Source organism: Nicotiana tabacum, chromosome 14, assembly GCF_000715075.1.
Source record: "Nicotiana tabacum cultivar K326 chromosome 14, ASM71507v2, whole genome shotgun sequence".
NCBI lineage: Eukaryota > Viridiplantae > Streptophyta > Magnoliopsida > Solanales > Solanaceae > Nicotiana > Nicotiana tabacum.
Window position 1 is genome coordinate 7900781 of NC_134093.1, and position 17251 is coordinate 7918031.

The 17251-nt window shown below is 33.8% G+C and overlaps 2 protein-coding genes across 5 annotated transcripts; both read left to right on the forward strand.

Moving 5' to 3' along the window:
• The first annotated feature begins 1167 nt into the window (after window positions 1-1167).
• Window positions 1168-1560, forward strand: LOC142168794 (uncharacterized). The gene has a single exon (XM_075229947.1). The coding sequence runs from the start codon at window positions 1168-1170 to the stop codon at window positions 1558-1560; it is 393 nt and encodes a 130-aa protein (XP_075086048.1).
• Window positions 1561-7974: 6414 nt separating this feature from the next.
• On the forward strand, window positions 7975-14806 carry LOC107784045 (uncharacterized). 4 transcript variants are annotated; one of them, XM_075229274.1, is made up of 17 exons: window positions 7975-8018; window positions 8113-8242; window positions 8757-8956; window positions 9552-9647; window positions 9750-9876; window positions 10647-10705; window positions 10781-10846; window positions 11949-12019; window positions 12110-12206; window positions 12451-12525; window positions 12638-12736; window positions 13300-13443; window positions 13533-13562; window positions 13666-13728; window positions 13875-13952; window positions 14049-14130; window positions 14217-14806. In XM_075229274.1, exons 3-16 carry the CDS (start codon window positions 8942-8944, stop codon window positions 14127-14129), a joined length of 1101 nt encoding a protein of 366 aa, XP_075085375.1. In that variant the 5' UTR covers window positions 7975-8018; window positions 8113-8242; window positions 8757-8941; the 3' UTR covers window position 14130; window positions 14217-14806. The 4 variants fall into 4 exon arrangements, with proteins under 4 accessions (XP_075085375.1, XP_075085374.1, XP_016460588.2 ...); XM_075229273.1 differs by lacking the exon at window positions 7975-8018 and having other exon boundaries at window positions 9390-9647; XM_016605102.2 differs by lacking the exon at window positions 7975-8018 and having other exon boundaries at window positions 9390-9647; window positions 10647-10702.
• Window positions 14807-17251: the final 2445 nt, after the last annotated feature.

Here is a 17251-nt window from a genome sequence, read left to right on the forward strand (position 1 = left end):
TTGCGCAATTGAACAGAGGAGTATTTCTGATGAGATTTCATAGTGCAAAAAGTAGAAGTAAAGTAGTGGAAGAAGGTGTTCAAATGTTTGATAGGAAGCCAGTCATTGTGAAACCATGGAAGCCAGATATGGAGATAACAAAGGAACAAATAGAGAAGATTCCTATTTGGGTGAGATTGACAGGCTTAGACATTAAGTATTGGGGGGAAAATGGCTCTAACAAAGATAGCTAGGTTAGTTGGTAAACCTTTGAAGGCAGATGCTGCTACTACTAAAAAGGAAAGGCTAACGTATGCAAGAGTGCTGATAGAGGTGAAATTGAATCAACAGTATCCGACAAGTATATAGTTTGAAAATGAGGTGGGCAAAATAGTAGAGCAGGCAGTTCATTATGAGTGAAAACTTGTACTTTGTGAGAAGTGTAAGAATTATGGTCATGACATTGTGGAATGCAGAAAGTATATACAGGAAGAAAAAGAGAAGAATGAACAACAACAAAAGATCAATGCACAAAGGGTGGTAGATCAACAGGAAGGAAGAAAGGAAGCACAAAAGGAGACAACAGAACAAAAGGGGGTAAAAATGCAGCTAAAGGAAACAAGGGTGGAAAACAAAAAGGGAGAGAAGGGTAGGAATCAAAATTATAATAATGGATACAGAGTAGGGAAGTATGTGAGGAAGACTGCAATGGTGCAAGAAATACCTCTGAAAATAGATAATGCCTTTGCCACTTTAGGGCAACAACTAAGTGAAGAGGGGGCAAGTACCAGTCAAGCAGGGCAGCAGATAGTGGTAACGGGGATTGAAAATGCAGGTAAAAGGGTGGTTGAATATGATAAAGGTGGGGGGAGCCCACCAAAACATGGATAAGATCGGATTTTGGAATACCAGAGGACTAAATAACTCAGATAAACAGAAGGAAGTGAATCTGTTTATGCATAATTCTCAAGCTGGATTATTTGATCTTATGGAGACTAAGCTCAAAGAGTAGTTCTTAACTTGTGTAATGGTTGGTCATATAGTACAAATCTTAGTCAACATAAAGGAGGAAGAATTTTGTTATTATGGAAGCCTATGGTGTTTGATATAAATATCTATAAAGTTACAGAACATCTTATACATTGTGGAGTGCAGTATAGAGGTACAAAGAAGAAACTGACAGTTATAATGGTGTATGGTTTCAATGATGCAATACTAAGAAGGAAATTATGGGAAGACATAAAGGAAATTCATGATCATATGGCAGAACCGTGGGCAGTCATGGGGGATTTTAACTGTGTTTTGCACATAGATGAAAGGATTTGGAGCCCAGTTACATTGTCAGAAATAAGAGAGTTCAAACAATGTGTTGATGAATGTACTTTGCAGGATATGAAATCTTTAGGGGCTTTCTATACATGGAATAATAAGCAAGGTGGATCTGATAGAGTATATAGTAGGATTGATAGGGTGTTGGCTCATAATGAATGGATATTGGCTCTTCCAGATTCAGAAGTCTATTATAGAAATGAAGGGACTTTTGATTATTGTCCAGCTATAATAAGATGGGCAGGAGATTAAAAAAAGCAATATATTTTCAGATATTTTAATATGTGGAGTTTGACACCAGACTACAAGGAGAAGGTTAAGCAAGGATGGAGGATAACTAAAAAGGGAACCAAAATGTATGAATTGGTAGGGAAATTGAATAGCTTGAAGAGTAAACTAAGGCAGCTGAATAAAGAGAAATTCAGTCAAATTGAGAAGCAGACAGATCAAGTACAGGAAGAGTTAATGATATGCCAGCAAAGATTGCAGCAGAAACCTTTAAACCGGCAATTGCAAGAGGAAGAAACAAGTTTAATCAGGAAGTATAAGAGATTGAAGGATGCTAGGAATCAGTATCTAAGTCAAAAAAGTAAAGTGAAGTGGTTCGAACAAGGGGATCTAAATACTAAGTATTTTCACAGTATGATGAAGGCTAGAAGGAATGTGAATAGAGTATTCTCAATAACTAATTCATAAGGAGTTCACAAAACATAGATAGATGCAATTGCCAAAGCATTTATTGAGTTTTACACTAGATTACTGGGCACAAGTAATAAGGAAAGGGAGCGTGTAAATAATGGTCTGGTGAGACAGGGGCCAATAGTAACATCAGAACAAAGGGAAGTTAGAGGCAGAATTCACAAAAAATAAGGTAAAAAGAGCTTTATGGGAAATCAATGGAGAGAAGTCACCAGGGCTAGATGGTTATGGTTGTAAATTTTTTAAAGACAATTGAGATGTGGTGGGGGGAAGATGTTGTGGCTGCAGTACTGGAATTCTTTCGAACAGGAGAAATATTGAAAGTGTTGAACCATACAGTGATAACTGTGATACCTAAGAGCTCCCACGCTACAAGTGTGGGAGACTACAGACCTATTGCAGGATGTAACACAGTGTATAAGGTGATATCAAAAATGGCGTGTAATAGATTAAGATTGGTGCTGCCTAAGCTGATTTCTGAGAGTCAGAGTGCCTTTGTTGCAGGCAGAACCATAGTCCAAAATATTTTGATTTGTCAAGATCTGGTGAGGTTATATAACGAGAATAATACAACTCAGATTTGTTTGATAAATATTGATCTTAAAAAGGCGTATGATTCAGTAGAATGGACTTTTGTGGAAGAAATGCTTCGTGCATTGAATTTTCCTCAAAGATTCGTTAAGTGGAGTATGGCATGTATAACTACAACAAGATATAACATTGCACTAAATGGAGGACTGTATGGTAATATAAAAAGGGAAAGAGGTTTACGACAGGGGGATCCAATTTCACCTCTATTATCTGTAATCTGTATGGAGTATATGACAAGAATTCTAAGCAAAGTAGCAGAAATGAAGGAGATTGGATACCACACCAAGTGTAAAGGGCTAAAATTGAATCATTTGTGTTTTGTAGATGATGTATTGTTATTTTGTAAAGGCAACTATCAATCAGTAATGCTTCTATTAATAGGGATGCAAGCTTTCTCAAAGGCTTCTGGTTTGAGTACAAATGCAGGGAAGTCAAACATTTTCAGTGCTAATATGCCAAATCCGGATTTGGAAGACTTATGTGAAGTAACTGGCTATCAAAAAGGGAAGCTGCCTTTTAGATACTTGGGAGTACCAATTTCAGCATAGATTGTGAAGTGCTAGTTGATAAAATGGCTGCAAGAATAAAGGCATAGAGTTCCAGAAACTTATCTTACGCTGGGAGAGTTCAGCTAATAAATTCAGTATTATTACAGTTACATACATACTGGGCATCAATTTTCATACTTCCAAAAGATGTGCTGAAAAGAATTACTGCAGTATGCAGAAATTTTCTATGGGATGGGAGGGAACATACAAACAGAATTCCATTGATTACTTGGGATATGGTTTGTAGACCAAAGAACAAAGGAGGATTAGGGATAAAGGACTGTGTGACATAGAATGAGGCAGCAATAGCTAAATATGTGTGGAATATAGCTCAAAAGGCAGATAATCTATGGGTGAAATGGGTGGATCATATATACATTAAAGGGGCATGCTGGAAATAATATCAACCTCCAAGTGATTGTGGTTGGTATTGGAAGAGAATATGTAGTGTAAAAGAAAAGTTTAAGGATGGATATATAGGGAATGAATGGCAATAAATGGGAGGAAGATATTCTATACAAAAAAGGATATACATGGAGGAAAGGAGAGATGAATAACTAGCCTTGGGCTAGATGGATTTAGAATTCAGTGAATATCCAAAGCATAGTTTCATAAATTGGTTGGCAATACATAAAAGATTATTGACAAGGGAAAGATTGGGAAAAATTAGAGTGTGCATAGAAACAAGATGTGGAATATGTGGGGGAGGCACAGAAACATTACAACATTTATTTTTTGAGTGTCATTTCTCAGAAGAATGCTTAAAACTTCTGAAGGAGTGGCTTGGACTGAGGGCAAATGTATTAAGCATTTATGGAACATGGCAAAGGATAACAAGAAGTGTCAAAGAAAAAATATGCAGAAAATTAATCACAGCAGTGTTGGCAGCATTAGTGTACAAGATATGGCAAGCTAAAAATGATGTAATATGGAATGGTAAAGTACCAAGTCCAGTGTTGGTGTGCAAACAAATTCAACAAGAATGCAGAGTTAGACTAAGCATGCATCATATTAGGAAAAAAGGGAGAAGAAGTAGGGAATGGATAGAGAACATATATAACAAAAAGATTGGAAAGGATAGATAGCAGATTTTGCGACTAGAAGGATTTCTTCTAGTTTGTATAGATGTTTGAATGTAATTCTGGTTTGGTTGGAGATTAATAATATTTTTCTTTACACCAAAAAAAAATCTACAACTTTCATACATTATTTCAACCCAGTTAAATACAACTACAATATCATACAACTTAAATATAATTTTTATACAATATGTCTTTTGTATATATTTTGTATATGGTGTTGTTTCTTCCTCTCTAAAATTCCAATCAAAACTTACTCTCTTAATATAATTTTGATACATATCAACAACTTTATATAAAGAGATAGTATTGATAACTTAAATACAAATTTTATACAATGATTCATACATTATATAACTATTTTTTAACTTTCATACAACATTCAAATAATATATATATATATATATATATATATATATATATACACAACAGTCTACAATTTACATATTATTATAATACAACTTTACTACAATTTCGTTATATTGTATGTCATGTGTTCTTCTTCTTCTTCTAAAATTCAGCCAAAATAAAGTCTAATCTTCACCAAAACACCCTCAAAATTGAGATATAAACTCCAAACAATACTCTCAATTGTTTGTAACAACACCCAATCCAAAAAAATAATGGTTTTTGAAAATTCAAATTCGATTTCAAAGCTTCAAAACTTTTTAATTGCTGTCAATGTTGGAGAGTCAAACACCTTCAAAATTTATTGATTGACAATTTCAATTTGAACACCAATCGTGCAACATGAAAGGAAATTGCTAAGTTAAAACTATTGAAATCCATTAGTGAATTCCATTAAAACTCTATACAACAAGAAAGCATAAAATAATAGAGAACATCAAATGAAGAAAAATTGGGGAAAAAAACAGAGAAGGAGAGTAGAGAGACGAAGAGAGAGAGAGAGAGAGAGAGAGAGAGAGAGAGAGAGAGAGAGAGAGAGAGAGAGAGAGAGAGAGAGAGAGAGAGAGAGAGAGAGGGGGGGATAAACGGATAAGGAAATAACTGATATTCCTTATTCAATTCCTAATATAAAGGGATACTCATTTAAAAATTATTTGTATATAATTGGTAAATTGTATATGATCATGTAATAAATTGAAACTTGAGTAGGGAGGGTAATAAAGTTTCAAATAGTGTATAGTAAGTTAAAAAAACCCTTAATGTAATGCATTTTACAAATCGTATTGGAAAATACGCTTCACAAAATCGCATTCAGGTGATGCGTTTTACAAATCACATTCAACGTAATGAGCTTTACAAATCGCATTCAGGTAATGCTTTTTACAAATCGCAGTCAACTAATGCATTTTACAAATTGCATCCTTGTTTTTACAAATCTGCCAAATGTGTTTGAACCAATAACATCTTGTATACCATATTGAATTGTGTACCATCTCAATTAAAAACTTAAGTTGTTAGAGAGAATTGATTTTTAGTTACAACAACTACGTACGTTTCAGTCCCATATAAGTTATGGTCGCTTATATAAATCTTAACTTACCATGATTCTCCATTAAAATTAATCTCAAACCAACAATATACATAAAAACTAATATATCAAATGCATTATAGTAAATTTTTAATTATTTAATTATATTATTTCTCAACAAGTACGATAGCGTTTTGGGGTATTTTCTACCGCCTTAGATGACGAGAAGAAGTTTGAATCAACGAGCAATGATTGTTGATTTTGCTAATGATTATGCCATGAATTGTGAATAGGCTTTTGCTTCAAGAGATGTTCATGATTATGGAATTTCAAAGGGTGATAATCTTGTTATGTATTTCAGTTTATCTACTGGAGTGGTTATCAACGTAATTGGAGAAACAACTCATACCCATTTTTGATCTTTTTGTTGTTTAACTTTAGCATTTATGGGGAAATAATCTATTTTATTTAAGTGCACATTTTATTTTTCCCGACTAGTTCGATTTGATTTTATTATTCTATATGGTGCTCACCTTGTTAAGCAAGTCGATAGACACTTAAATGCCATAATTGATAGAGGGTGTCAATGGTTCGGTTCGGCCGGTTATTTTATAAAATTTATACTATACCAATTTTTCGATTATTCTATTTTGTATAACCAAAGTTAGACTTTTCGAAACCGTCCTAATCATGTCGGTTTCTCTTTGGTATCGGTATGATTCGGTTAATTTTTTGTATTTTTAAAAAAAATCATGTAAAATTTAATAGTAGAAGTAGAATGCAATAATGTACGTTCTTTTATAGGACTTAACAAAACTCTCTAGATATTTTTACTGTTTAATGGTGATGAATTAAAAAAAAATAAAAGATGGATGGAATATAGATCCATCAACTATTATATAACAACGTAAAAGAAACCAAGCAAAGACAAAGAAAATATAAATCACACGAGTGGAAAGATATTAACCAAGCTGAGACTCAAGAATAAAGTATATAGAAAATTAAATATTTAAAAAGATAAATCTAAATTATATAAAAGGAAACATATTCAATACATTGTAGTTTGCTACTCATAATCGCTATAATACTTTGTGTCTTACTAATAAAGATACTCAAAATAACTTATTTTAAGTAGAAGTAGCAAAACATGTTTTAGGAATTAGTATTTTGAGTTTAATTACTTGTTAGCTTGTAATAATTTTCATAATTCTAAGGCCCAAAGAAAAATTTAATGCATTATTATTTTTATACTTAATAGATAAATATATTTTCCACATGTAAAATTTATTCGGTACGATTCGGTATTTTTTCGGTTTATTTTTATAAAATAAAAAATCTACCCTAATTATCGGCGTGGTTATATATTTATATAAAAACCTACGATTTTTTAAAAAGAAACCTAAAAATCGGTCTGGTGCAGTACAATTCGGTCAGTTTAGTCGGTTTTCGAATATTCATGGACACCCCTAATAACTGGTCTCCATAAATAAAACTAAGGTTACCAAACTCATTGTAAATGATTTCATTTATGTAGTCATAAATCCGTTAAAGATTTCGAGCATTGTCTCCACGAGGAAATAAAATGCTTAAATTCGAGGTGATGTCTTTTTGCCTCCGTTATAATAACTCAAATGGCACCAAAAGATGAGAGAAGAAGAGCTTATTGCATTCTTCATTCCTTGGAGCATTATACAAATTTTATAGACATAAGTGAACTACTATAGAATTAAATAATCTAAATAATAAAATTTTCATTGATGAATTACCACGATATGCAAATTTTACAATAGTTTATTATGAAATGCAAATTATCAAAGCCCAAGATTTTTTTATCTACGTTGATTTTGGTTGAGAAATAGGTGGCTGTAATCTAAATCGCCTGTAAAAATGGCTAAATGAGTGAAGATGGCTGCAGTCGAGGACCTGTCCGGGACGAGGCTTGAGTTTTTTTAATTGAAGTGATAAGTTGCCGGCGACCCTATTGTTAAATAGACGGAAAAACAGAAAATAAGAGTTTAGTACTTAATACTTATATAGTTCATTTTGCAGCCTATTTAGAAATAGTAAACAGTGAATTCAGTTGGTTATTTATGCAAAGCTGGTTATTTATGTAAAGATTCTAATATAAGCAGGCCCAAAGGATCATTCCCATAACAATAGACCGGTCCAAAATGTATCGCGGTCCGCCCCGAATCACAGCGGTGAGATTCTAATAATTATTTTAGCAAATATATCCTTAGAAACTTATCTTTATTTCGAAAATACCCTCTTTATATAAATTCCTATAATTAAACCATCCTGTATAAAGTTTGTTGAACTCCAACGCCATTAACAGCGGAAGTTCATTTTTCGCCTCCGGTGAAGATTCAACTATAGCTTTATCATTTTTTACTGAAGTCATTTTTTGTATATAAAATTTTCAGATTATTTTGATATTTTTCATTTTTCGCAGCTGTTTTAAAAATGATAGCAGCTATTTCGTGGGTTCCCAAAGGGATTGCAAAGGCAGTTCCAGCTGCGGCTGAGCCCCCTTCTAAAGAAGAAATTGAGGAGCTTTTGAAGAGTGGTCTCCTTGATAAAAGGTATTATTATTATTATTAATTTTTTCTTTAAGTTTTTTTTTTTTGGCTGTTCCTCAAAGTAAATGATATCGACCGATTTAAGACCTAGTTTTTTTGGATATTTGAACTGAACTTGATACTATTATCATGTCTTGTGTCACCCTATAGATGAACTGGTCAGTGAAGGTGTTAAAAGGGATGAGTTAGACCTAAAATCATATGGAAAGAAGTTGTCTCCAAAAGAATATCAATTTGTTGGAATCAATGCAAACTTAGCTAAAGATATTGCACAAATGAAGAAAAAGCTTTAAATTTGTTAGACAACTTTTAATACTCCTATTATTACTATTTTATTATATGAGTTGAGCTTAAAGAAAGAAGTAAGGATTCATATTACAGAACCCAACTTTGTTTGGAACTGAAGCGTAGTTATTATATTGTTTTGTATTGTATTGGAACTTAACTTGATACTTCCTTCTGTGAAATCTTTGCTTTGCCTTACTCTTGAAAGTCTGTTGCTTTATTTTCCTTGCAGTGAAGATAGTGATAATGAGGAAGCTGAAGAAGATATGAATGTTGATGAATTCAAGGAAAATGAGGATGATGAAGTTGCTGTTGCATTAGCAGCTGCTAATGCACTTGGAAAAGCTACAAAAGATGTCTCTCTAGGAACCGATGACATAGCAAATGGTTTAAAGGAATTGAACATGGAAAAGTACGATGACGAGGAGGATGGTAACTCCATAACCCTGTTAGCTTATATGTTCATTTGGGTTGAATACTGTTTTTTTTCCTTCATTATTATACCTAACGTACTGGCACCCAAAGACTGATGTAGCACTCGAGCACCGTGTTCATCTGAACCCAGTAATTTCGACGCATAACATAAATTCATGTATAAAAATTTATCAATATTGCAACAAATAACAGGTCTGAACCCATAATTTTAAGAATACAATGGGTTCAATGCTAAAAAACTTAAAGGTTGAACTCAGGAAACTTAAATCCTAAATCCGCCTCTACTGGCACCCAGGGACTAGCTAAGTCTCCACTATGACATATCAGTTTTTACTTGGAAAGCTGTTCCTACTTTTATTCTTAACTGTCAAATTTTAAATGGATTTTGATTTAGTTTGCATCTCTCTTTGCATGTGTTTGGCATTGTCAGACATTGAGCTTTTCGGTTCGGGACTCAAAGACTTGTACTACCCAAGTAATGACATGGACCCGTATCTCTAGGATAAGGTTGCAGAAGGACCATTTTGTTTCCCTCACGTTGGCTCCTTTGAAGTATTTACCATTTTACTTACTGTTGAAATTTTTCTCTCAGGATAATGACTCTGAGGAGGATGAGGACATGACAATAAAACCTGACGATTCTATTATAGTTTGTGCAAGCAATGATGATGATGTCAGTCATCTCGAGGCAAGTAAAACTTACTTCAGACTAAATTATACTTTCATCTGTATGCCCCTGGTAATTTCATTTGGCCACCTTTAATTTTGTGACGTTCATCCGTGCCAGCAGATTTGGATTTTGGAAGTTTTATCAGATGGTACTGTAAACATGTATGTTCATCATGAGATTATTATTCCTGCGTTTCCTCTCTGCACAGCATGGCTCGATTGCCCTATTAAAAGTGGCGAGGGGAAAGGTAAGGTTCTGCTTGAAGTTGAGCTTGCTGCTGAAGTATTTTCTCTTAGTGGTTGTTGAACATATATAACTTTCAGAAGCAATTCTTTGACATCATTTTTACTTCTTATATTTCACTTTGTTATATATATTTTTCATTTCTTTTGTCCAGATAATAATTGTTGGACATGCTTTAATCATTGACATCATTTTTTTGGCAAATGTTCATTAGCGCTTTTTCTTCACTAAAAGCCCACTCTTTAGTTGCTTTTGCACTAAAGCCCTTGGCAACGGCACTTTCCTGTGCTTCTTTACCGTGGTAGATTTCAATAATTTCAGAGGCTAAAGAAATTATGCTGCTCACTATGATATAGGAGTACTTCTTTTTTAAAATTAGTATTAAACTAAGAGATTCATTTGCCATATAAGATGACCTTTTAATAAAATTGCTATGATAAATTCTATTTAAGTTGCATTTCTCTCACCCTGCTTAGCCCTTTCTCTTGACCTGTAGCGTTTGGTAGAATGGCAGCCACCAGCACTACGCACTTGTTTAGAAGGCAAACCTTTCAGAACCTTCCGCAAACATTAATTTGCGATCGGGCTATATACTCTTCCATTGTTTCACTCTTTTCTCCTCAGTATTTATTTCTTTTCTTTTACCCTACCACAGAAATTAGGCACACTGAATCTATTTGATGCAGTTTGATCTTAGATTTGTAAAAGTTGATCTTTGTATTTTGATGTTGTACTTCCTTTGCTCTTGTTAATAAATGAGTTATATGTTGATAGGGAACTTCATAGCTGTGGGCTCAATGGAACTAGCAATTGAAATTTGGGACCTAGACGTAGTAAGTGACTGCACACTGATCTTGATGAACTCCTGACTCACTACTGATCATATCGCACATCTTCATTCTTTGTAGTTGGATGAGGTGCAACCAGCTGCTGTATTAGGTGGAATCGCTGACATAAAGAAAAAGGGGAAGAAGGTAATCTTTAATCCAATTTTCAATTGGAATGGTCTTGTATGCTAAGTCAGCTTGTTCAGCTGAAATTAGTTTTATATGTTAAAGGTAGAAAAAATGTGGACTAGTTTCCTGGCTTCTCTGTTGAATAAAGTAGTAGGTTAATTTCAACACTTGCCCATCACCGATGGTCATTGTTCCCAAGTTCCTTCTTACTTCATGCATGTAGGGCTGTCATCTTCCACTTATATATGATGCTGTTAAGTGTTAATAAATTTCCTTCTCTCCTGTCCAAAGGAAACAAGGGCCGCGTATACCTCAACACCAATGTGGACCTTTTTTTTTGCGGGATACCCTACTAAACTGTTAAGAGTTGACTGCGTATGATTCAACGATTGGTGTCTCAATGCTGCAATGTAACTCATTAATGCATGGATTGTTGCGCATGCCCGATCTTCACAATAGTACTGTATTTTCGTGCTTGATATTATGAGGTAGGAACTATCCATATTAGTAGTCTTAAGAGGCTCTAATTGATGGCCATGTGAGCAACTTGAGGTGGTGATGTTCTTGATATTGTTAGGCTTTAATGTATAAGAGGCTTGTCCGAGTATTCAAGCAGCTAGTTGGAACTGCAGTGTATTAGTTGTCGATTTCTGTTATTGGATGTCTTGAAGGGCTTGGACTTCAGTTCAACTGACATGTTCTTCGTTAACTCACTCTCTGCGCCTCTACTCTACACTATACATGCGATGCAGGGCAAGCGCATATGTGCCGAGGAGTCGATTATTGACATTATTAGTTTCTATATTAAAAATTAAATTGACCAATTATATGGTTTGAAGAGAAACTACCTCTTCACCCATCAAAAGAAAAAGAGAAACTACCCTTTAAATAACCATTTTGTTGTTTTTCTGTCATGGCAGCAAATCTGGTCAACTTTGTTAGAGCTATTTAACACATACCAAATACCAGTGTTCAAACCTCATTCTTTAGAAAATGAAAGAAAAGGAATGATAGTTTGCATGGTGGATGGTCTTTACGATTTGATAATTGTGTGAACCCAAAACATACTTCTTATGCCCCATTTACCTAATTGTAAAAAAAAACTTTTTTTTTCTTGTAGAAAACCATCAAATACAAAAAGGATAGCCACTCCGATTCAGTACTTGGTCTCGCTTGGAACAAGGAGTATAGGTATGGATTTCTGATTGATCAGTGTATGATGTTTGTGTTAGAGAGGTATAGTCAAAGTTCATATGTTGTCTTGTCCAACATTCTACGCAGGAATATGCTTGCCAGTGCTAGTGCTGATCAATCAGTCAAGGTTTGGGATGTGAATACCAGCAGCTGTACTGTCACTATGAACGACCATACTGACAAGGTAGAATCCGAAATTTTGTAGCATGTTGTTTAAACATCATATTGTTTTGTATCAAGGACCGAAAACCCCCCTTATAGTTTTTTTTATGTAGTAGACCTCTTCTGCATGTTAAAGTAAACAATATGCATTTACTATTCTTTGAAATTCTATCTGATCAAAATTGAATAATTTATAAAACATTATCAGCAGCTTGCTTACAAAATTATGAAAGAAGCAAATTCATCATCTTGCTCCGCTTTGTCAGGTTCAAGCAGTTGCATGGAATCCATTTGCATCACAGATTCTTCTGAGCGGGTCATTCGATCATACAGTTTGCTTGGTGATAAAGCTTTTCTCCTTCTTCCTTTTTGCCCCTTTTGTTTTGGAAAGCTAGGACTGTGGATTAGCTTCTTAGTTTAAGATGCTAATTCAACTTTCAACATGTCTTGCAGAAGGATGTGAGGTATCCATCTCACGGTGGATATAAATTTCCAGTATCCGCTGATGTTGAAAGCTTGGCTTGGGATCCACATTCTGAGCATTCATTTGTGGTCAGTGCTTGCACTGTGTTTGTGACTTACCCAATCTATGTTTCAAGGCATTGATTGTTTAGTATGCTACATGATTAGATAGTACCTTTAATTCTGTTATGGGAATCGTTAGTGTGGAGATTGTGAATAATTCTATCAACATGGGGCCATTAGTATGGTAACTAAATTAAGGATGGGATTGTGTCTGTTGGTTAGGTAAATATGCTATGGAATCGGGGGTGGAATGACATTGAAATTATGTGCATATTAGTTTTATCTATTTGCTTGCTGAATTTTTTGACACTTAATTTTATTTTATGCAGAAAAATAGAAGTATTTATCTGTCTCCTAGTTCCTATGGACTAAAATGAAAATAAAAACTAGATAAATTCAATCTGCCATGTAATCTTTTCCCCTTGGCCAAATCACTAAATTTCTGTTCCCTATAACTGTATAAGACCTAAAAGTTTTTGTTTTTGTTAGGATGAATAAATCTGTTTTAAAATCTGCTTGGAGATTTTAATCTGGATGTGTATTGGACATTAGAAATTGCTGACCAGAGTAGAGTTTCGTAAAACTTTCAGGTCAGCTTGGAGAACGGTACAGTTACTAGTTTTGATATCCGTCTTGCTAGTTCTGATCCGACTTCCGCGACGAAGCCATGTTTCACTATCCATGCTCATGATAAGGCAGTGTCATCGATGTCTTTTAATCCTCTAGTCCCAAATGTAAGTGAAATATTTTTTTTATACCCTCTAGTTCGTGTTTCCTTTTTAATATATTTTCCTTACTTTCTTTCCCCGTGTATTTTGGGCAGCTTCTTGCAACTGGTTCCACGGACAAGATGGTACTTTCTTGTTGTCTCTGTTTGCTGCTTATTACCTAGTTTTGATTTATTCCGGGGGATGGGAGCTACTCCAATGGTTGTTAATTTAAATAATGTGCTGCAGGTTAAACTATGGGATTTGAGCAACAACCAACCTTCTTGTATTGCAACAAGGAATACAAAAGCTGTATGTGATTTGCAAATTTTTTGTGGTTGAATCTTCATTTGATACATATTTTTCTTTCAACCTTTAGAGAACACAAGGATTTAGAGGGTTATACATTTTGATTGATGTACTATCATGATGACCACTTTGTTTTATTTTATTATCAGGGAGCTGTCTTCTCTGTTTCTTTCTCAGATGATTGCCCCTTTTTTCTTGCTATTGGTGGTTCTAAAGGGAAGTTGCAGGTAAGTTGTATTCTCTTTGAAAGGGAAGTTTGTATCTAGTTTCTGTGTTTTTGGGCTGTAAATGACTGAGAATTTGTCTTCGCTTATCATTTGCAGCTATGGGATATTTCTTCAGAAGATGCGGTGTTGAATAAATACGGGAAATATGCCGCGCAAAAAAGGCCGCCCAAATCGTAATGTAAATGTAGTTTCTAAAATATTGGTTTTTGAGTTATATAGTGAAAATATTAGCTAATCTGTCAATTTTGATTTGTGTTTTGGTAGGGTGGTTTTTGGCTCTCCTTATTTATTAATATGAGCATGGTTAATTTTTACTGTTGCTGCACATTGCCGGGACAAAGGGACAAAGGAAGGGAAAGAGTTTGGTGGAATCAAGATAGCAAATCATCTTCCCCTATGTATTGAGTTGAGATATCAGTTAAACATTCTAATGGCCTTTATATACAACAACAAAAAAAAACCTAGCTTAATCCCGTACGTGGGGTCTGGGTAGGGTAGTGTGTACGGAGCCTTACCCCTACCCTATAAAGACAGTGAGACTGTTTCCGATAGACTCTCGGCTTAGGCCTTTATAAAATGGTTTGTTTGTTTTTTGGATGTACCTACACAAGTTCTCACACATCGGCAACCGGGGTCCATAACGTCGTGTGATATCTTTTTATCTGCTTCAGCATTGTTAGGTAGAGTTATTTTGTACTTGTACTGGTGGGACGTAGCAGGTTCCGAATGGTGTAGTAGTGTTGAGGTGTAGTTGCTCGGGCACTACCATTATCGAGAAAAAGAAAGATTGATGGACTTGTAATTTGGTAGGGAAATGGTTAAATTCTTTTACCAAGTAAGCAATTTCGTCGCCATTATTGCTGTTGCGATTATTGCCGTCTTTATTTGCAAATGAAATTATCTTTACATCATTACACGTTGATTGCCTTTTTATTTACTTTAGTTTTGTCAGTGTGAATATAGATAATTCTTTTTTGTCACAAACAGATTATTTTCCAGAATTGCATAATACTAGGAGTCTACTTTGTGATAAATCTTTCTGGTTACAAACAGCTATGTAATGAAGTTAAAAACACATAATACATTTCCACATATTTTGCTAAAAAAGAAACCATGTCAAATAGATCAAGATTGCCCTATTTCCTACTTTACAAGCAAGGAACTTATATATATATATATATATATTGAACCTTTCGAAATAAGATTTATAGTTCGAAAGAAAAAAATATAACTGTAGATTCACAGAAAAATCGTCATAAATAGCAAATACAAAGGGCAATATATGTTACTATTTCTCAATAAATGCATATGTCCATTGAAAATGCAATTAGTTATCCAAAAAGAAAAAAAAAGTACTCCGTCTTTACTTTGTGAGTGGACAACCTTTCCAAATAGAAGACCACACAGAGAGTTATATGGAGCCTGTTTATCGGGTAAACTGAATCTAATATTTTTTACTTCGGGCATAAAATGTACGTGTGAAAATTTGTTAAAATTTTGATGTATATCTAATTTTGAACATAAGCTATATTATTGTGAAAATACGAATACAATGTTGGTTTACAAAAATAATTTTATAATATTAGCCATAATAACTCACAATAAAAGGTCATAACAGAAATTCTAGATGCCGTTAGCTATGTAATCCTTTTAGTTTTAGGACATACTTCATAGTGAAATCCTAGGCGTTAGCCATATAATTCTATTTCTTTTAGGATCTTATTAGTAATTCTTAAATCCTGGAAACTTTTTGCTAAATCAATTTATTTGTAAATATGCCGATTTGAGAATATAGCAAAAGAAAGTTGGTGAATTATATTTGACGAAACTTAACTATGCCCGTTTGGGTAATTAATCGAGAAAAAGAGACAAATCAGTAAGTAGTATATCAATCCACAAATTTTATTACTCCCTCCGATTTACAATAAATGACTTTTTGGCATTTGGCATACCCATTAAGAAAATATTAACTCATAGAAAAAAATAAGTATCTTGACTAAATTACCCATAATTAAAATTTGCATAGTGTTAACTTGACACATTGAGATATGTAAATAAGGGCAAGTTTGAAAAATTAAAGTTAATTCATTCTTGATTATATAAAAATGACACTTACTTTGAACCAGAATAAAAAGGTCAAAAAGTCACTTATTATGGTTTATGTTCTTTTTAAGTCTAAATCCCAATATCATTTGGAAACAACATATATAACTTTTTTTCTTTTTGAGAATTGTCACATTATCATGTAATTCTATTACCCGTTGGAATCTTATTAATAATTACTTTCCGGACATAGATATTTTTTTGGTAACTATCATCTTTCATTAATTACCAAGTAAAATATTTACAAATGCAGCTACACTTTATAGCTTAGTCTGCTGATCAGATATCCAGCAAAGAAACTCAATGATTGTGACTATCTTGTATATACTAGCTAGGAAATCTATAATTCTAAAGAGACATCCTAATATTGTCATTAGCTCTAACATGGCAAGTATACGCTATTTTTCTAGCTATAATATCACTTGAACTTTTTTTTTTAACCCAACGGATGTGGTACAGTGGATGTGACTGCTCTTCCCTTAACCAGAGGTTTCGGATTTGAGCTTTCGGTACAGAAAAATACTTGGTAGGGAGCACTTCCCTCCGAATAGGGTCCGGATATAGTCGGGCTCCAATACGAATACTGGACACCAGGGGAGAAACCAAAAAAAACTCTTTTTTGTACAAATCCATTTGAAAAAAGAAGGAGCCAAACACTTCAACAAAAGAAGTTAGTTTTTAGCTTTGGTCATGGTGCAAATATACAATAATAAAATTTTGCGAACTTTGTGAAATGTATTATTCCCTCCAATTATTATAGTCTTTTTATTGAACTTATCACCCAAGTTTTTCTTACTTTAGCTTATGTATTCATATGTTATTCCTAATATTAAAAATTAGCCATACGTGTAGCTGATATACTCCTCCATAACTCCATTGTTACTTTTTTCTTTAATTTATTAACCACGTTATTTTGCAAAGAGCTATTCAAATTAACCACGTTTATTAACCAAGAATTTATTCAAGATGATTCATAAAAAGAGCTATTGGATGTATATATTTGCAGATTGTTTCATTCAATTCTATCAGTATTAGATCAAAATATTTTTTCTCTTTTCAACTTGGATTAAATATTATATTATTTAGTTCTTTCCGAATTGGCGTTCACATTATTAATTAAGTCAGTTATTAATATTCTATTCGTTTTATTGAAAAGATGTACTAGATTAGGCCGTCAGGCCTTTATAGCTCCTTTG

Bases quoted from the DNA above. Each gene is read 5' to 3' on its own strand.
- LOC142168794 (XM_075229947.1), top strand. From the start codon at position 1,168: ATGGTGTATGGTTTCAATGATGCAATACTAAGAAGGAAATTATGGGAA.
- LOC107784045 (XM_075229273.1), top strand. The intron at 10,706-10,780 runs GTAAGTGACTGC...CATTCTTTGTAG, and splicing joins AAATTTGGGACCTAGACGTA to TTGGATGAGGTGCAACCAGC. The intron at 13,953-14,048 runs GTAAGTTGTATT...TATCATTTGCAG, and splicing joins GTTCTAAAGGGAAGTTGCAG to CTATGGGATATTTCTTCAGA.